Here is a 20,064-nt window from a genome sequence, read left to right as displayed (position 1 = left end):
TTCGATTCATGCCATTTCAGATAAATATCATTACAATCCGTCTATTCATATCTATATCACAGAAATTTTATAAAATTAGGATTGTTCCGTCGTCATGTTTTCCATCTTTCTCATCTGCATGTGGGACCCACCCGGCAGATTGATCTTCCTCTATCCCCCTCCTTTTTTTTTCCATTTCTCCACCACCTCTCGGCCTCCATCATCCCCTCTATCGCCTCTCCCCCCCAAACGTGGCCACACCCGTTGTCTAGTCAGGATGGGTCGGGACGACAATGGCCTGTTGACATCGCGGTCGGTGTCCAATGACATATTTTGGCCTGTTGATGACGATGAATTGTAATAGCATTTATCTAAAATGACATGTTTGCAGTGGCATGGATCAAATACCCTTTTATTTTCCTCTAAGAAGTCTAATGCACCCTCTTTCTTTCTCTCTAGCACAAAGAATTTACCCTAGTATTCCTATTTTTATTTCTATGAACCATCCAAACACCTACTCTGTATTATTCCTGAGTTTTGGAATCCTATAAGGATTATGTTAGAACGTGGATCCTATTTATGCATTTTTACTGGTACTGTGCTTTTAGATCTCGCGTCCCAAAAGAGCTTTGATCAACATATCAGCCTACCAGTCATAGCCAAAATTTAAATTAATAAACAAATTTTTAAAGTTGATTTTAATTTTTTTTCATCGCAGTTTGTTTTTTACATTGTCTTTTAAGTCGCTAAACACACACGCACACGCTCGGGCGCGCACACACTGCACGCGCGCGTGTGTTTTGAAGTCAGTAATAAGCGTTAGAGTTTATGACCTATTGTTAGAGTGACATACCATGTGTGTAGTTTCAGAGCTTTGAGTTAGCTGGTAGTATTTTTCTCTTGAAGGTTTAAAATTAGAGTTAAATAGTTACTACGAAGTTCACAGCTTTCCTTCCAATATGAGAGTATTGGATCGTATACATTTATAGCTTATAATTAAGGCAATAGTCATAATTTTTGGTCAAGTATTTTTTTTCTCTTACTATAAAGGGGTTCATTATTATTTTGCGATTGCAAATCATATATTTAGTTTATACTTATTAAAAAAAACCGTTAAAAACTTTTACATGCTATTGCAGATTTACGAGTGCCCATAGGACTATTTGACTAACATTTCCTAAGATCCATTTAAGATATGATGGTGACTATTGGATAGCTTGCTGCATCTCACATTCTATAATTTTCTGATAACGTGGTCTAATCAAGTTTTATGAAAGCTCAGTGCTTTCACTACTTTAGATATAATTTCCATATCTTCTTTTAGAAAAAAAAAAACTACACCACCCTCAAAATCATTGGAGGTACACTAAATTAATTTTCATATAGAATCTTGAAATGTTCAATATTCCATCCACATGTGCATTAAAACTGTATTCTTTGACCTGAACTCTTGCACTCCTATCTCGGAAACCCCCTAATCTGACTAGCTTGACGCACCTAAAAATTGTTCCATTCCAAGTTTCCAACCACCATGGTTCCCACCAAACCCTAATCTGAAAATTCACAAGAAAAAAGAAAAAAAAACACAAAGAACAAAAAAGAAGAGAGTGGGAGACACGCCCACGCCCTCCCCTTTCCTCTCTCCTCTCGCCGTCGCCAATTCTCTCCTCCTCTTTCCCCCGTGGGGATGCGGCGGCTATGGCGGTGGTACCAGCAGTGCCTGGCCACCCACCCCGTGCGCACGCAGGTGGTCAGCTCCGGCATCCTCTGGGGCCTCGGCGACATCGGCGCCCAGGCCGTCACCCACTACTCCGCCCCCGGACGCTCCCACCACCACCACGCCAAGAATCCTCCCGAGGTAGCCAATCTCCTATCTGTTCAACCTTTAGGTGATCTGAGGATTGGATTCTCCTGTGGTGCGTGGATGCGGACTCGTTGAGATGTTGTTGTTAGCCGTTCCTCTTCCTTGGCTGGGAGCTTGGAGGTGGAGATAACCTAGCAAAGGTGGGATTTTAGGGCGTAGGGGTTGTCTAATCGATTGATGGTGTGTAGGTGAATCGAAATAGTATCTCAAAAACTTATGCAAGTTATCAACTCCTGTATGTTGGGAATGGCCGGATTTGTTCTCTGGCCGGTGAGCTTCCCTGTAAAGGACTGGGAATATTTTGGGTGGAGAACGGCCGTGATAACGATGGTTTGGTGACATAAATGGTGCAATTTTGGGCTGATGTTCTCCTGCTTGGAGCCCTAGGATCTACTTTGCGGAACCGTGGTTTCGTCGGGGTGGTTTGAGAACAATCGAGTCGTCTGCTGGTAGGGAGACATGATTTTTTTTCTGTTGCTAAAAATGGCCTGGTATGTTTGGTTTGTCTTAGGTAACAGTGTCATACTCAAATCCTGTAGCTTTAGATGTATTTTCTATTTCAGCATCGAGATCAGATAGGCGGTGAGCTTGATTTGGTCACTGCCTCTACTACATAGGAAGTTCAGTGGTTAATCCCTAAATAGCTGACCAGTTAATATTTTGATTTCAGTGAATGAAATATTCTTTTGGTAATCGTTAAACCACTGTTTAGATGGGATCATGTATCAAAGCCAACCACGGTTCTATCCTATGGTAGCAGGGTCAGAAGTACTTTTCTGGTTACCTTTTTTGGTAAACGGAATTGATGTGGTGGCAGCTAAAGAGTTGGTTATGTTGCTATGAACAGGAAAGTTTGTTGAAACAAGATATTTATTGCTGTTCATGGTGCCTTTGTTCAGCTAAGAGATTGGGAAATCTAAGGAATTCGGACATGGATTTTGTTTGAACTATGGGACACCTTACAAGTGGTCCAGGGGCACTTTCAACCTTATATTATTTCTTACCATCCCTTCCAAGAGGTTTCCTCATTCTACAATTTGAATATTTGTCACTTTTCAGGATAAAGATAAAGAGTTCAAAATTGATTGGAAGAGGGTGGGCATCACAAGCTCATTTGGATTTGCTTTTGTTGGACCAGTTGGACATTACTGGTTAGTTCCATCCTTTTCATATTGAGCATGAACAGATGGTGTTAGGGTCAATTTTGTTTGTGGATTCCTTTCTTATGGTCATAAATTGGCAAGAACTTTTTGGAGGTTTTACCCATTAACAACTGAAAATCTGCTAGCAGACTTTATCTCTCCCAGTCCCAACCAGCAACATGGTGTAGATTAAGGAAAAGAGAAAAATAGGTGACATGGAAGACATAATCTCCATCCTGCACTGAGCTTTTCCATTTAGGTTGTCATATCTAGAGAATGATATGAATGTTGCTTTATCGTATTAGTATCAATGGGTTCCAACTATGAAAAACTGAAGATAGTTAAATATCAGATGCTTTGCTTGAATATATCTAGGTCCTTTTAGTTCTTTTAAGTTTCGATATTCACTGTGGTGGGTATCGAATGGTGGGTTAGATTGGATGCAGTGGGTGCTATCTTTATAGAACTGCTGTGCTTTTTTTTAGATGAACTGATGCATCTTTTTCTAACATAATATAAGAAAGCCATCACACTATAGTCATCCATTATGAGTGTGCTGTGTGCTACCAGTGGCTTCTTTTACTGAATCTTGTGTCACGCAAGGGGCATACATCATCTTTTGGAGTTAAGTAGATATTGATGCACTCTGCAGCTGCGCTTCATGTTTATGTTCATTTGTGTGCTTACCTATCCACTTCAACATAGACTTGTTTTTCACCATGTCACAATTTCTTGCCTTTTCATGCTTACCATTCATTACGTATGTGTAGTTAAACTGTAAAATATTCTTCTCTTGAGAGCATTTCGTGATTGATCTGCTCCGCTTTGTGGTTAGTGTTCTACATTTTAATTGACCACAAGGTTTTCAACTGGGAAGATTTTGGTATTTGAGACCACTTAACAGTGCATTTCTTTCTATAGTACGCCATACTATACAAAACTTCAAATTAATAACATGATCATATGCATCCTTTTTTGTGAAATAAGCTAATAATTGAATATAAATAATACTTGTTGATGGACTTCTACTGCCCTGCCCTACATTTTTGTGTTTGTTTTTGTTATGAATGGCGATTCTATGGTTTCCTCTCACTTATTTGTTGCAGTCTACTCATATGCAAAACCTGGGATATTGTGAAATCCATGCTTCCAACAAATATGCTTTTGCTTAAAAATGAGAATCCTGTTCTGAAGCAATTTTATACAACAGGCTGGCATATAACTTGCGCTTGTTTCTGTCACCTAGGTATGAATACTTGGATCGCTTCATCCTGAGGAGATACCAGCCTAAGACCTTCAAATTTGTTGCGTCAAAAGTTGCTGCGGATGGTCTCCTATTTGGACCAGTAGATCTTCTCTTGTTCTTCTCATATGTTGGTCTTGCATCAGGAAGGAGTGTAGAGCAGGTGAAGGATGATGTGAAGAGGGACTTCATTCCTGCTCTAGTTCTAGGGGGAACCATCTGGCCAGCTGTGCAAATCGCAAATTTCCGCTTCATTCCTGTGCGATATCAGCTCCTTTACGTGAACCTGTTCTGCCTCTTAGACAGTTGCTTCTTGTCGTGGATCGATCAACAAGGAGATGCACCTTGGAAGCAATGGTTCACATCATTCCAGAAAATCGAAGGCCAGAAGGGCAAGGTTTGATGTGGATCAGGCACGGTCCTTTCGACATGGTCCTGGATCCAGTAACATCACCCGGCAAAACACCGGGCATCCCAGAAAATTTGTCTTCTGTCATTTGGATCAACCTTCGTATGCTTTGGCTGATCCATGAAAAAAACACTGGAAAAGAGAAACACTTGCTGCTATGGTAGCCATTGTTTTAAGCGCAATTGCAGTACCAAGCAGAGCTGAGCATCAATATCTGTGTAGAGATTTGTTTCATGTTTAATGCCAAGGAAAATATTGCTCAAGTTGTTCTACTTGTGTCTGTATCTCTGAATGTTTGTACAAGCGATTCTGTAACTTCATGTGGTTGAAATATGTGCTTCCAAAGCAGCTGAACGCACTGAATTCAACAACTAACATGCATATAAAGTCGATGAGATTTAAAGAAGAGTAGGCAAAAATGTTGTATAAATCCTCTGCCGCTGACGCTATTCTTCTATAGCATAAGCAAACAAAACCATAATATCAATAACACCAACCAATCATTGGCTACAACTCTGCACGGCAGCTAATCTAATGTCAATTTTTTTCTTCATAATCCTTTCTAATCTTCTTCAGTGTCACCACAACATCGGCCATTGACATCCTCTGGTCAGGCGAGTCACTTGAGCAGAGCAAGCCAACCTCAAATATTGGCAAAAGAAGGTGATTCAGGTCTTGGATAGAAGACTCATCTAGCTGTAGCTTGTCGTCCAGAACATGAACAAGCTTCGCTGGAAATGCTTGATTGACCCACTGCCTAATGGTCACTTCTCCAACGAACAAACGATCCGTGGGTCGCTTTCCAGTAAAGACTTCAAGGAGCATGATTCCGAAGCTGAACACGTCGCTATTGCGCGACGCCTTTCCGAGTGATCCGTACTCTGCTCAGGAAATTCAGAAACAAAAATTTTTAAGCATGATTGATAATCTAACAAAAGTAATCTCCATGATGATATATTCCAGTCAGTCAATGGGTTTATGGAAATTAAAATTTACTCCCTCCATATTTTAATGCATGACGCTGTTAACTTTTTTTTATCAACGTTTGATCCGTCGTCGTATTAAAAAAATGTAATTATCACTTATTTTATTGTGACTTGATTTATCATCAAATGTTCTTTAAGCATGACACAAGTATTTTTATATTTGCACAAAAATTTTGAATAAGACGAATGATCATACATTTGTTAAAAAAGTTAATGGCATCATACATTAAAATACGGATGGAGTATTATATTAGTACCTGGTGCCATGTACCCAAATGTTCCAGGCATGCTTGCCGTGATCTTTGAGGTGTCATCACCCAGTAGCAACTTTGCGATGCCGAAGTCCGCCACATGCGCCGTCATTTCCTCATCAAATAACACATTGCTAGGCTTCAGGTCACAGTGTAGGACAACCTCATAATGCTCATGGTGAAGATATTCCATCGCCATCGACACATCTAGCATGATGTCCAACCTCTTCAACAACCCCAAAGAACTTGTGCCTTGAGAGTGCAGGAGCATGTCTAAGCTGCCATTGGGCATGTACTGAAGCACCAGTGCTCTGAACTCCATGTTGGAGCAGGTGTTCAGTACCTTTATCAGGTTCCGGTGCCGAGCCATGCGAAGCACACGGCATTCGGCATCGAAGCTTCTAATGGCCACTTCTTCCAGGTGCATATCTAAAACTTTTATCGCAACCACCAAACCGCAGCTCAGTTGGCCCTTGAAAACTTTTCCGAAGCTCCCACTCCCCAATAAGTTGTCATCGCTAAATTTATCGGTGGCACGAGCGAGCTCATGGTAGGTGACTATCAAATGATTCATGTCATCGCCTGGAGTGTGACTTGAATCCTCTTTCTTGTTCTTACTTTTCCTTCTGATCATTAGGAAAATGCAAATAACCATACAGCCAAATGCTACGGTGACAACTGGAAGTAGAAATCTTAGGAAGTGTCTACTGTTTGAGTGAGACTTCTGAAGACATGGTGAAAATCCTAGACGTGGAGCACCGCATAATGCAGCATTCCCGATCAAGGACTGTAGCGTAATGTTTGAGAAAACACCACCATCTGGTATCTGGCCTTCTAGCCTATTGAAGGACAGATTCAAGGCTGTCAAGTATGTGAAATTTGCAAGGAATTTTGGTATGGTACCAGAGAGGTTGTTGGAGGAGAGGTCCAATGTTGCCAAGTTAGCAAGCTCTTGAAATGAGTACGGTATTGAGTCTCCAAATGAGTTGTGCGATAGATTTAGGTAGGTCAGCATCCTGATTTGTCCAAATGATTCTGGGATACTTCCAAGCAAAGAATTGGACGATAAATCAATTGTATCACCTTGTTTTAGCCTGCTAAGATCATTTGGTAGTGCACCAGTGAAGGAGTTGTGAGAAAGATTTAGTCGCACCAGTTTGCCAAGGTTGAAGAAGCTTGCAGGTATTGTTGAGTTCAGTTGGTTATGGGACAACATGATGTGTTCTAATTCACTCAGGTTGCCGATGCTATCTGGTATGGAGCCAAATAATCTGTTTCTCTGGAGATCCAATCTCTGTAAGCTGCTGAGCATGCCAATCTGAGTCGGGATAGGGCCTGAGATATCATTGCTAGACACATCTAGCCTTACGAGATTTGGCATCATGGTGATGGATTCTGGGATTGGCCCAGTGAGCTGGTTTCCAGGAAGTTGTAGCTGTTCAAGACTGCTCAAATTTGACAGTGACGATGGGAGCCCACCTGTTAGCTTATTTTCGCTCGCGGAAAATATACTCAATTGCGCAGACAGGTTGCCGGTATGATCGGGGAGATCCCCGGTGAAAGAATTTGAATCCAAGGTAATGATCCAAATTTGTTGGCAATTAGAAAGGGAAGACAAGAAGCCAAGGTTCCCCTCTAGATTATTCAGTGACAGAGTGAGCCAGTTGAGAGCTGGGATATTGCCTAGTGTTGCTGGCACTGCCCCAGTCAATTGATTCATCTGCAAATCTAGGAAAGATAATTGCGATAAATTCCCAAGAGAAGTTGGGATTGGACCTGTCAGCTGGTTGTATGTGAGACGCAGAGTTGAGAGACTTCTCATAAGGCCTAACTCTGAAGGAATTTCACCGGTCAGGTTGCAGAAGGAGAGGTCCAGCGAGGTAACACCGGTGAGGTTGCCGAGACCAGGAGGGATAGAGCCAGTGAGCTGATTTCCACCCAAGAAAAGCTCGGTGAGGTATGGCAGCTGAGCCAACCATGCCGGCACGACATCCACGAAGCTATTCGACGAAATGGACAGGGTTTGCAGGTATCGGCATGCCGCGAGCCCTGCCGGAATCCGGCCGGCGAAGCCGTTGGAGCTGATGGAGAATGTGCGCAGCATCGGCAGGTGAAAGCTCCCGTTGCTCGTCGTCGGGATCCACCCTGTCAGGTTGTTGTGCGAGAGCACCAACCCTCGCAGCCTCGACATGTTGTAGACGGCCGGCGGCACCGCGCCGGCGAGGCGGTTGCCGCGCAGGTTGAGGTACTCGAGCATCGGCAGCGACGACGGCGACGACGCCACGCCGTGCGGTACGCCGCCCGTCAGGCTGTTGTTCCCGAGGTTGACGAACGTCAGCGAGGGCGTGCCGTTGAACAGAAGCGGCGGCAGGTCTCCGGTCAGCTGGTTCATGTGCAGAGCGATCCTCGAGAGGCGGCGCATGCCGTGCAGCAGGTCGGGCGGGATCTCCCCGGAGAGGTTGTTGTTGCCCAGGTGAAGGAGCTCGAGCATCGTGAGGTTGGCTATGGCGGGTGGGATGGCAGCCGATAGCAGGTTGTCGCCGAGGAGGAGACTCCGTAGCCGGCGTAGCCTGCCGAGGTCGGCGGGGACGGGGCCGACGAGGCTGGTGTTGGTGAGGTCGAGGGTGTAGAGGAAAGAGAGGTTACCGAGGTGGGCGGTGAGCTCCCCTCCGAGCGGCGCGTCCGGCAGCGACAGGCCGGTGACGCGCTCCGGCCGGCGGCGGCGGCTGCAGGAGACGCCGACCCAGTTGCAGAAGGAGACGTTGGTCGTCCAGCTGCCGGCGAGGACGCCGAGAGGATCGGCGAGCTGGGCCTTGAAAGCCAGCAGCGCCGCGAGGTCGGCTGCGGCGCCGCCGCCGCTGCTGCTGTTGATGGATGGAGATGGAGAAGAAGAGGCACCTGCTGCAAGGGCTGTCACTGTCAGCGAGATGATCAACAACTCCGGCGTGACGTTGATGGCTGCGGCGGCCATGGTTGCATGCACGAATTGAATGCCCAATTAATCTGATCACCGTGAGAGACGACGACATATATATGTATGTACAGGCAGCGAGGCAATTTTGCCGGGTCAACACGGCAATGTAGGAGTAGCTCATTTTGATTAACGGCTCTTTCTATAGTTAGCTGTACAACAATTTCTTCAGGGTTTCCATTTTTCAGTGTAGTATCGTTGACTGGCGCATGACCAATTCATCGACCCAAAATCTGTGTGCAGGACTGCTGGTAAACAGCCTTCATTGGCTGTATCAAACCAACGCGGTCCATCAACGCCAACCAATGATTGCCTACAACTCTGCACGGCAGCTAATCTAATGTCAATTTCTTTTTTCATAATCCTTTCTAATCTTCTTCAGTGTCACCACAACATCGGCCATTGACAATTTGACATCCTCTAATATAATGCCAATTTTTTTTCATAATCCTTTCTAATCTTCTTCGGTGTCACCACCACATCGGCCATTGACATCCTCTGGTCAGGCGAGTCACTTGAGCAGAGCAAACCAACCTCAAATATTGGCAAAAGAAGGTGATTCAGGTCTTCGATAGAGGACTCATCTAGCTGTAGCTTGTCGTCCAGAACATGAACAAGCTTCGCCGAAAATGCTTGATTGACCCACTGCCTAATGGCCACTTCTCCAACGAACAAACGATCGATCCATAGGTCGCTTTCCAGTGAAGACTTCAAGGAGCATGATTCCGAAGCTGAACACGTCGCTCTTGCACGACGCCTTTCCGAGTGATCCGTACTTTGCTTAGGAGATTTAGAAACAAAATTTTTCGGGCAATTGTGTACTTACCCCTACTTTGTATTCTAATTATGATTTTACTCCTTTTTTAGGGTGCATTTTTGCCCTTACTTTTCTCAAACGAAGCTTCAGTTTACCCCTATTCTGTTATCATCAGCTAACAGTGTCAATTCACTCATAAAAAGACATGTATACCCTTGAACATTTGTCCAACTTCTTTTAGAATTTTGATAGCATTTTCACACAATTCGCACGGTTGCAGAACTTTAGCATAAAGATTCATCACAAATTCGTCGCAAGTGATGAGATGGGGAAAAAAATAAAAGGAAAATCAAGCAGCAAACGACATGGCATTGTTTGTCTTTGTGGACGAGCTGCTCGCCGTGCGTCGCTATTGCCGGCTTGCCGCACCATGCTGCTCGCTGCTCGCTTGCCCGTGCGTTGTACAGGAGCTGCCTCGCCGCAGCCTTCGCCGCCGCCTTCCCGTGGCGCTGCGCCAGATTCGCCGCCTTCCCATACGCTGCGCCATCCTGCCGCCAAGCTTCCCTGCTCGCTGCTTGCTGGCTCGCTGGCTCACTGGCCGACGGAGCCGCCGCTCCTCTCCGCCGCGCGCTGGCCGCGGGGCCGCCGGCCACCGCGCCTCCCTACGCATGCACCCGCGGGGCCGCTGCGCCGCGCCTCCTTGCGCGCGCCAGACTCCGCCGCGCGCTGGCCCACACCGCCGCTTGTCGCGTGCGCCGCCGCCGCCGCTTGCAACCCAGGTAGGGTTTTGGATTGGAAATCGGAAATACTACCTCCGTCCCATAATAGTTGTCACTTTGACTTTTTTCTTTCGATGTTTGACCATTCGTCTTATTTGAAAAATTAGTGCAAATATAAAAAATGATAAGTCATACTTAAAGTAGTATTGATAATAAAGCAAGTCAAAAAAAATAAAAATAATTCCATAATATTTTGAATAAGACGAATGATCAAACTTTACAAACAAAAACTTAAAGCGACAAATATTCTGGGACGGAGGTAGTAGTAAGGGATTGGGGGATTTGGCTCTTTCATTGAACCAAGGGTAGCATAGTCATTCACAAATTATAATAACATTTTCTTTTTCGTTTAATTCGGAAATTCCGGCCCACCAGACTTCTGTCAAACCTAGTGGCAGAAGGCTGTTTCATTTAAAAAAATAGGGGTAAAAATCACAAACCCTAAAATACATGGTAAAATCACAATTGAATCGTAAAGCAAGGGCAGAAACACAATTGCTCCAAATTTTTTAAGCATGATTGATAATCTAACAAAAGTAATATCCATGATGATATATTCCAGTCAGTCAATTTGTTTATGGAAATTAAAATGTATTATGTTAGTACCTGGTGCCATGTACCCAAATGTTCCAGGCATGCTTGCCGTGATTGGTGATCTTGGAGGTGTCATCACCCAGCAGCAGCTTTGCGATGCCAAAGTCCGCCACATGCACCGTCGTTTCCTCGTCAAATAGCACATTGCTAGGCTTCTGGTCACAGTACTCCATCGCCATCGACACATCTAGCGTGATGTCTAACCTTTATAAGAGCAGGTTTAATAGTATAGCCGGCAACCGGCTATAAAAGATCTAACTCAGCAAAAATTATATCCAATACTAACAAATAGTTAGCTAGTACTAAATTATTATACACGGGTTTCTAAAAATTATTTATACTCCTTAGAGCACCCGCAATGGTAAAGTAAGATGCTATCTATAAAACATATACATCTCAGCAATAGACTAGATTAATAGTAAACCATCTCAATAGTATGTCTACATGGGTATCTATAGCTCTCTAATACGTTGCCTCGTTTTTCTCTATAAACTATCTCCAGGTTAGTAGATAGCTTTGCTCTATCTCTTCATTTAATCTCTTCCAAGTAGAAAAATATGCTGACATGGATCTCTTATAGAGAGCCTATAGATAACCATTGTGGGTGCCCTTACAGTACTTCCCACCTCTCACAATATCTATTCTCTGTCTCATCGAGGCAATTGGGAAGCGTGCAAATGGTGGGAAAAGCTTACAGTTGCAGCATGCATGGATGACGATTGGTCATGCTGCTTTTTACTATCGCTGTAGCCGGGTGATAGATTAAGCGCTGGTTACTCTCTCTCCTATTTTCTTACTCTTCCATCTAGGATTTATCTTAGATGAATAGTACTACCGCCCGCTGATTATACCTACTATATTTGCTCTAACAACCCCAAATAACTTGTGCCTTGAGAGTGTAGGAGCTTGTCTAAGCTGCCATTGAGCATGTACTGGAGCACCAATGCTCTGAACTATATGTCGGAACAAGTGTTTAGTACCTTTATCAGGTTCCGGTGTTTAGTATCTATTTTCTGTTTAGATGTAGAGACCGATTTAATCTATTAAAAAGAATTGCGACGAATCATGGCACGGCTTGCCGGGAAAAAAAACCCTTCTATATGATAGGGGTAGCTTTTTCATCCCAAGGGAGATTCCACTGGTGGAGAAATGCTTTTTAGTCCCGGTTCGTAACCCTCTTGTAGTCCCGGTTTTTCAACCGGGACTACGAATCCGGGACTAAAGATCGCTATCTTTAGTCCCGGTTCAAATAACCGGGACTAAATATCAATCTTTAGTCCCGGTTGGTGTTACCAACCGGGACTAAAGATGGGAGCATCTTTAGTCCCGGTTGATAACACCAACCGAGACTAAAGATATTTTTTCTTTTTTTTTCTGCTTTTAGTATTGAATATTGATTTCACACCATCCCCTCCCATATCCAAATCATCACATATTACAGAACATCTCCAAATCCTCAAACAAATCATCTCCAAATACATCACAAACTCTTAAAAAAATTACATCACAGGGTTCTAAAAAATTCATCACAGATTCACATCTCAAACAAAAATACATCACAGATTCACATCTCAAAAAAAAAAGAAAAAAAATCCGGCCGGCGGCCACTGCCGTCTCCCCTCCTCACCTCCGCGCCGGCCGGCCGGCGCCGCGCCGGTCACCGCCGAGCGGCCGCCCACCGCAGCCGCCGCCGCCGCGCGCCCCCCCCCGCGCCGCCGCCGCGCCGGCCGCCCACCGCCGTCGCCGCGCGGCCCCCCGAGCCGCCACGCCGGCCGCCGCGCAGGCCACCTCCGCGCCGTCCCCCGCGTCGCCGCCTCCGCACCGGCCGCCTGCACTGTGGTGAAGGAAAAAAAGAAGGAGAGGAGGGGAGTTAGAGATAAGGAAAGAGATAAGAAGTTAGAGAGGAAAAAAAGAGATAGAGGGAGGAGTTTGTTGTGTAGACGGGAAAAGAGGATCGGTACTATGGATTATATAGTGTGTTTTGATTTTTATTCCCGGTTAATAACACCAACCGGAACTAAAAATAGGTTTTTAGTCCCGGTTGGTGTTACTAACCGGGACTAAAGATCATAGAGCCCTGACACGGCCTGACATGGAATCAACCGGGACTAAAAATGAACTTTAGTCTTGGTTGGAGTTACCAACCGGGACTAAAGATGATTTTTAGTCCCGGTTGGTAACAACAACCGGGACTAAAGATCTTCCTCTTATTAACCGGGACTAAAAATTATTTTTAGTTCCGGTTTTTAATGGAACTGGGACTATTATGAATTTGGGTCGACCGACCAAAGATGGTTTCTCTACCAGTGTTCGGTTTCACAACCCTCATATGACTGTGCTTATTACGCAATCCAATCGTCACGTATGAAGCTAGGTATACTGCCCATCGATCGATTCTACCGAGATGGCAACATATATTCGTATATATCGATGATTAATTTCACAAGGCCATGATTCTTTCGAATTTCGGACACCGCAATACACTTATATATGGACAGCTCGGATCATCAACGAAAAGGAAGCAATGAGAGGAGGCGGCGGCGGCGGCGGCTGCTGCGGCTCATCCATGGCGGGTGGCCGTCGAAAAGCTTCGGGCTCCACATATACCGGAGGAAGTTCGCCGCCCGCTCGTCTTTCCTCATCAGGAACGACTACGGCGTGTGGTCGCAGGCGCACCGGCGGCTCATCAGGATGACGCGCCTCGGCTACTGGATCGTCTACGACCTCGACGCCAAGGAGCTGAGGACGTGGTACGAGGAGAGGCTCCTGCGGGACCGCGGCATGGCGCGGTGGCCGGAGTACGGCGCCGGCGACAGGGAGGAGGTCCGGTCGCTGATCGCCAGGGTGAGGGAGGAGTACTGGCGCCGCATGCCCGAGCACCGGAGGCAGAAGTTCGTGGCGAGACTCGAGGAGGAGCGGCGGCTCAAAGAGGAGAGCGATCAGCGACAGCAGCTCGCGGCGGCGGCCGACGAGCGCCGCGGGGCGCAGATGGCCGCGGTTGACGATGGCAAGCTCCGGGCATCGTCGCGGTCGTCGACGCAGCCTCCTCATCGTCGTCGTCGTCGTCGTTGGGCGCCGCCGCCGCCGCCGCCTCGCCTGCTTGGTATTCTACTGTGGATACTTGCTGCGGAAATCGTGCTGCTGTTCGTTTACAAATTTATGCTTCCATCGTTTCGCTTCTTCTAACTCTTATAAGCCAAAATTTAAATTTAAAAATTTATTTTCGATTTTATGATTTTTTTTATCGTAGTTTATTTTACTGTATTTGTTTTTAATTGATCGTTATAAACATGTATATAAAAGTTTTATTCGTAAGTTATTTTTCCTAATAACCTGTACCGCTTTTGCTTCTAAAGAGCCAAACGGTCATATGCACCTCTCGTTTTAGACTGAAATTGACGATTTACTTTCCTATTCATCGTCGTGTGAACTTGAGTCTAAACGAACACCCATCTACATTGGAGTAAGTTCCATTTCTTTTCCTTGTTGTAAGCCGAAATTCGAGAGGAGAGAAACCGAACTACCGGAGAGTGTTCTAGTACAAGGAACTTTGGACGAAAATTAAGGAGTAGGCCAAAACCTGATCGCTAGCAAAAAGCTCTGTGGATCCAGGAAAAAATAATAGTGGGGCTGGACAAACTATGCTAGTATAAATCAAAACATGTATCACATATAAATTGGCTACATATCTAGTTCAAAGTACACATACATTGAATTAATGATATGTAGAGAATTTTGTCCATACCAAACTAATGTCCAATAGATAATATGTCACACCCAATTGCCTATTATTCTTCATGAGTAATAATCTATACAAAGAAAAAGGCAAACTAACGAATTCAAATAATTTAGAGACCTAGGGATCACTGATAGTGTTGCTTGAACTATTATAATACGTGAACCATGTTCTTTTTGACATGCTGACAATCTATAAATGTACAGAAACAATTATAAATTTCAATCACTACCTCACTTAACTTAACTTGAACTATTGAGGCACAATTTTAGACTGTGTATTAGTATTAGAGGTTAGTAGGCTACCAAATTTAACTTCAATCACCGGTTGCTGCTGCAAGTTGTGTAGTTGCCGGCCACTGCGCCGCTGCCTGCCTACCTTGCGCCCTCGCCGGCTCCAGGCTCGGCACCTCCCTGCCGGCGTGTCAGCGCAGGATCGCCGCCTGGTGCCCTGGCCCAGCTCGTGTCTCGCTACCTACCCGGCACTAGACCGCCGCTTGGCATGTCTCCCGTCCCACCCTCCAGGCCCCTAGCTTGTTTGGTGCTCGCGGCTTGCCACCCGCCTGCTTGCTACACGCCGCACACCCATGGGGCCACGAGCCACGTTGCCTCGTGCCTAGGGGTGGCAATTTCCCTATTGGGTCCGGTGACCCGGCGGGGACCCGCCCCTACGGGGTCGGGACCGGGGGAGAATTCTCACCGGCAGGTGAGTGGGGACGGGGCCCCGCAAAATTCCGAGGACAGGGGTGGGGATCCGAATTAATCCGCGGGTGACCCGGAGGGGCCCCAAATATATATGAGTTACTTTTCCAAAATTAGCCCATTGCAATAATATAGACCCAATAAACCCATTCAAAATTGACATATAAAAGCTCAATATCCTAGTTCTCCTCAACCGTAATCCATTTCCTTCCTTCAACCAACCCTCACCGCCGGAGGCTATTGAAATTTTATCACACTATTATTCAGTGTATTACAATAAATTTTACAGAGTATTAACTCCATCCGGGTGATGCGGGGCCCTGATCACTCGCCGGGTCCCCTGTGGGGGCAAGGACGGGCGATGTTTTTCACTCGACTTCCTTTGTGGGGCCGGGGGTGGGGATACCTGCAAGAGGGTGGGCGGGGGTATTCCAGCCCAACCCGGGCCCGCCCCGCCCCATTGCCACCCCTACTCGTACCCTCGTCAGCTGGTGTTGTCGCCGGGTGCTGGCTGCCTCGGCACCTTGCGTCCTTGCCTGTCCACCGTGCACGGCCGTCTCCCGTCGCCCATCAGCCGCCCCCACACCCGTGCCTAGCTAGGTCCTTGGAGATTTGGAGAGGGGAGGTGGGGAGTTGGCAGTGGCCAATTGAGGAAGTGGCCGAGTGGGCCGGCTTGACCTGTTGGTTTGGGAGTGCGCCTTGCTTCATTGCTTGGAGTGTGTTGGGCCAAAATTTGAAGATTGAGCTCATGGGTTGCTCTTCTTAGTCAGCCCAAATCGCGAAATACTTCATCTTCAACCTCTAGCCTCCCCTCCAGCCGATGTTGACGATCTGATGAACCTTCAGCCCCCACATCCCATGGATCTATGGAAGAAGTTTTTAGTGGGGGGTTCATGGAGGTCTCCATGGTTCCGGGGTTGATAGTGGGGTCTGAAGATCCCTCTCCTCCCCTCCCTCCCCGCGCCTCCACAGTAAATCCATCCCTGCTCTCACAGCTTATTCCCTTAGCTTTATTTCACTTTATTTTTCTTTATATAATAATTCTTCATGCCTGTAAAACTTCCTTTAACTTCTGCTGTACTCAATGGAATTGAGATACTTTAAGTGCCAGTTCATGAAATGAAACTTTAAGCACATATGAAAACTTACAGCCATGTTGTTAATAGGATTAGGGTGCAAACTCCTGTTTTTGGTAGCACTTTATTGGTGGCCAGCGTCGTCCATCACCATCACTCATGGACTGTTGTAGTTGTGTTCCACATTATCGATTCAATCTCCTCGAGTGAGGTCTACATTGATAGGATATCCCATATCCTCAAAAGTTAATCAACCAATACATAACCAGGGTCCTATCAGTTGAACTGCAGATGGTAACATCTTTTCTCAAGTTAAGGCATACGTGGTTTAGCGACGACATGTAGACCATACTTGAGATGAACAGCTATCCCATTGACCTCACTCATGTCCACTGGCAACGCCCATGCTTGGCTGCCCCTCCTCCTGTGATCAGTTGCCGCCGCCTCCCAGTCAAAATGGTAGAGCAAGCTCGCGAGTGCTATCTCCATGGCTGACACCCCGAACACGATCCCGGGGCACCCCCTCCTACCGGCGCCAAATGGTAGCAGCTCGAAGTCCTGTCCCTTGTAGTCAATGGCGCCGTTGAGGAATTTCTCCAGTGAGAACTCGTCCGGTTGCTGCCCCCATGCTGACGGGTCTCGGCCGATGGCCCACGCGTTGATCACCACCCACGTGTGCGCCGGTATGGTGTAACCCAGGATCTGGGCGTTCGCCGGTGGCTCTCGTGGGATGAGGAGCGGGAGTGGTGGGTGTAGCCGGAGCGTCTCCTTGAAAACAGCCTTGAGGTAGGGCAGCTTGTCCACGTGGTCCTTGGTGACATGACTAGTGTTGCTCACGACTGCCCGGATCTCGTTCTGCGCTTTGCGCATGGCGCGTGGGTGGTTGATCAGCTCGGCCATGGTCCATGCCATCATCGTGGTCGTAGTGTCTGAGCCCCCTACAAATATGTCCTGCTCGTGTCCGTGAAGTAAGAAGCATATCAGCTACGGAAATTTCACAGTACCTTAACCTCAAGGTATCTAAATTTTGCACTAAATTTTTTGATACCTAATTAATTAGTACCTGGAGGTACTAAATTTTATACTAATAAATACGATACCTCCCGACACTGTTTTAATATGGTAAAATTGCCCTATCAGCTATATTAATATTCAGTATTCACTTTTGTCATAAATATGTGATATTTAGAATAAAATTTTGTTAATCTTTTAAAACTTTGATCATTAATAATTTTTTATTGCCTAGTTTGAAACAAGAAACATATTTTGCATACAATTACCTTAAAAATCACTACAATTACACCTATTTAATATTATAAAATTGTTCCAAGATAACATGACGATCAGAGTTTTAAAACCTTTGGACTAAGGAGTGCTAGTATTCCAACTAGACTATAGCTCGATTCATACCATGATAATAGCCTTGATTTCGACGGTGCCGAGCTGAATGCCAGCGTCCTTGTCCGTCTCGTTCACGTCGAGCAACACGTCCACGAAATCCCGGTGATCGCCGCCGCCGTCGTCGTCCATACGCCGGCCGCCTTCACGGCGGCGACGGTGATCGTCGATCACCCTCTCGAGGATGCCGTCCAGCGCCCTCAAACGTGCGCTGCACCTTCCCGTCTATCCCCCTCAAGGCGTCCACCCACCAGAACCATGGCAAGAGCTCCCCCATCGGCTCCGTCCCGAGCAACCTCGCGAAGTCGTCGAACACCTTCCTCAGCTCGCGCCCCCTGTCGCCGCCGCCGCCGCCGCGCGCGCTCTCGTCGCCGAACGCGATGCGCGTCAAGACGGTGTTGGAGTAAGCGATGAGGAGGTCGGACAGGTCGACGACGTCGGCGGCGGCGGCGCGGACGCGGCCGACGAGCGCGGCGGCGTCCTCCTCCCTGACGCGGCGGAACGAGAGGACGCGGCGCGCGCTGAGGAGGTGGACCACGCAGATGCGGCGCGCCTGGCGCCAGTACTCGCCGTAGGGCGCGAACGCGACGTCGCGGTCGCCGTAGAGCAGCAGCTCGGCCATGGCCATCCTGGGCCGGCTCGCGAACTCCACGTCCCGCGACCGCATCACCTCCTCGGCCGCGGCCGCCGACGACACGACCACCACGGGAACGCGGCCGAGCCGCAGCAGCAGCACCGGGCCTTGCGCCGCGGCGAGGGACCGCAGTGCCCGGTGCGGCAGCGCGCCGAGCAGGTGGAGGTGGCCGAGCAGCGGGAGCCCCCGCGGCGACGGCGGCAGCCTCCGGCGGCGCCGGCCATCACCGCCGTCGTCCTCCCACCTCGCAGCGCCATTTCTCGTCGTGTTCCCGGCGGGAAGCAGCACGAGGTACAGGAACGGTACGACGATGGCGAGGACTACAAGGAGGACGACGAGGAGCGAGACGGCCATTGTTTGCGGCTTTGCTCGTGCGTGCAACAGCAAAGCGACAGCAAAGCGTTTGTTTGCTTGGTTAGGGCATTCACAACGCAAGGACGTGTCATTTAGCCTCACGCCAAAGATGCGAATATTCGATGACACGTCGGCCAGCCGCGGAGCCAACCGAAGCGCGCGGAGCCAAAATTGGTCACAAGGGCTTCGCTTCAATCGAGGTGTGCGGCACGGGGAGAAAGGCGGGTCGCGGCGTTGTGGAGGTCGTCGCCTCGTCGCTCCGTGGCTTCACGCGCCGCCAGCCTTCTCCTCTCGGTTGCCGATGAGAGGAAGATGGCGGTGCCGGATGAAGAGGAGGCTGCAGCGAGAAGGAAGATGGCGGCGGTGGCGGCGGCACCTCGCTGTTGGCGCCTGAGGAAGAGAAGGCCAGATCCGCCGTTGAGCTCCCGCGCGTCGTCCCCCGCCGCCCGGCGTCGTCCCAGCTCGAGCGGAGGAGCTCGGGCCGCCGCTTGACTGCCCCGCCGCCCGGCGCCGTCCCAGATCGACCGCCGCGACTCGTCCGCCCCCGAGCTCCTCCGCCACCGAGTCCTCTGCCGTCGAGCCCTCCGCCGCCGCGACTCGTCCGCCCCTGAGCTCCTCCACCGTTGAGATCCTCCGCCACCGAGTCCTCCGCCGTCGAGCCCTCCGCCGCCGCAACTCGTCCGCCACCGAGCCCTCCGCCGCCGAGTCCTCCGCTGCTTCCGCGCGCCGTCCCAGCTCGAGCTGAGGAGCTCGGGCCGTCGCTTGACCGCCCCGCCGCCCGGCGCCGTCCTAGATCGACCGACGCGATTCGTCCGCCCCCGAGCTCCTCCGCCACCGTCCTCTGCCGCCGCGACTCGTCCGCCACCGAGCCCTCCGCCACTTCCGTGCGCCGGCGCTCGCCGTTTTTTCGGGGGGAGGGGAGGGGGGAGAGGAGGGTGGTGCGCCGGCGAGCGCCAAGCCCTTTCACGCCTCCGGTCGGCGCCGTCGCCGCTTGGCTGCTCGGCCACGGATGGCGATGCGCTCGGTGCTCTACGGTGGGGAAAGAAGGCAGGAGAGTGAGGGGAGAGAAAAAAATGGTAAAAGCTGGTTGATGGGACCCACAAGAAGTTGTAACTTGTATTGTTGCATTGTGAGAGATGTGGCTAACCATTGTTCCAGTCTAGCTGGCTCATGAGGCTCACCAAAAACCA

The 20,064-nt window shown here is 48.3% G+C and overlaps 2 protein-coding genes and 2 pseudogenes across 2 annotated transcripts; 1 reads left to right on the top strand and 3 right to left on the bottom strand.

Annotated features, from left to right (window-relative positions):
• Positions 1–1,537: 1,537 nt before the first annotated feature.
• On the top strand, positions 1,538–4,985 carry LOC127760680 (uncharacterized). Its single transcript, XM_052284975.1, has 3 exons — positions 1,538–1,837; positions 2,903–2,994; positions 4,232–4,985. The coding sequence occupies exons 1-3, from the start codon at positions 1,667–1,669 to the stop codon at positions 4,629–4,631; spliced, it is 663 nt and encodes a 220-aa protein (XP_052140935.1). The 5' UTR covers positions 1,538–1,666; the 3' UTR covers positions 4,632–4,985.
• A 136-nt stretch (positions 4,986–5,121) lies between these two features.
• Positions 5,122–8,846, bottom strand: LOC127760676 (probable LRR receptor-like serine/threonine-protein kinase At3g47570). The gene is made up of 2 exons (XM_052284967.1): positions 5,881–8,846; positions 5,122–5,518 (listed from the first exon to the last, which is right to left on the bottom strand). Exons 1-2 carry the CDS (start codon positions 8,843–8,845, stop codon positions 5,175–5,177), a joined length of 3,309 nt encoding a protein of 1,102 aa, XP_052140927.1. The 5' UTR covers position 8,846; the 3' UTR covers positions 5,122–5,174.
• A 419-nt stretch (positions 8,847–9,265) lies between these two features.
• On the bottom strand, positions 9,266–12,097 carry LOC127756101 (probable LRR receptor-like serine/threonine-protein kinase At3g47570; annotated as a pseudogene).
• Positions 12,098–16,603: 4,506 nt separating this feature from the next.
• On the bottom strand, positions 16,604–18,895 carry LOC127760215 (cytochrome P450 71A1-like; annotated as a pseudogene).
• Positions 18,896–20,064: the final 1,169 nt, after the last annotated feature.

This window comes from Oryza glaberrima, chromosome 1 (genome assembly GCF_000147395.1).
Source record: "Oryza glaberrima chromosome 1, OglaRS2, whole genome shotgun sequence".
In the NCBI taxonomy this organism is placed as follows: domain Eukaryota; kingdom Viridiplantae; phylum Streptophyta; class Magnoliopsida; order Poales; family Poaceae; genus Oryza; species Oryza glaberrima.
Note: the sequence above shows the minus strand (reverse complement) of the source record. Positions and strands in the feature narration are given on the sequence as shown.

Coding starts and splice junctions, on each gene's coding strand:
- LOC127760676 (XM_052284967.1), bottom strand. CDS start 8,845: ATGGCCGCCGCAGCCATCAACGTCACGCCGGAGTTGTTGATCATCTCG. Junction 5,519..5,880: donor ATTTGGGTACATGGCACCAG/GTACTAATATAA, acceptor TTTCCTGAGCAG/AGTACGGATCACTCGGAAAG.
- LOC127760680 (XM_052284975.1), top strand. CDS start 1,667: ATGCGGCGGCTATGGCGGTGGTACCAGCAGTGCCTGGCCACCCACCCC. Junction 1,838..2,902: donor ACGCCAAGAATCCTCCCGAG/GTAGCCAATCTC, acceptor GTCACTTTTCAG/GATAAAGATAAAGAGTTCAA. Junction 2,995..4,231: donor GGACCAGTTGGACATTACTG/GTTAGTTCCATC, acceptor TCTGTCACCTAG/GTATGAATACTTGGATCGCT.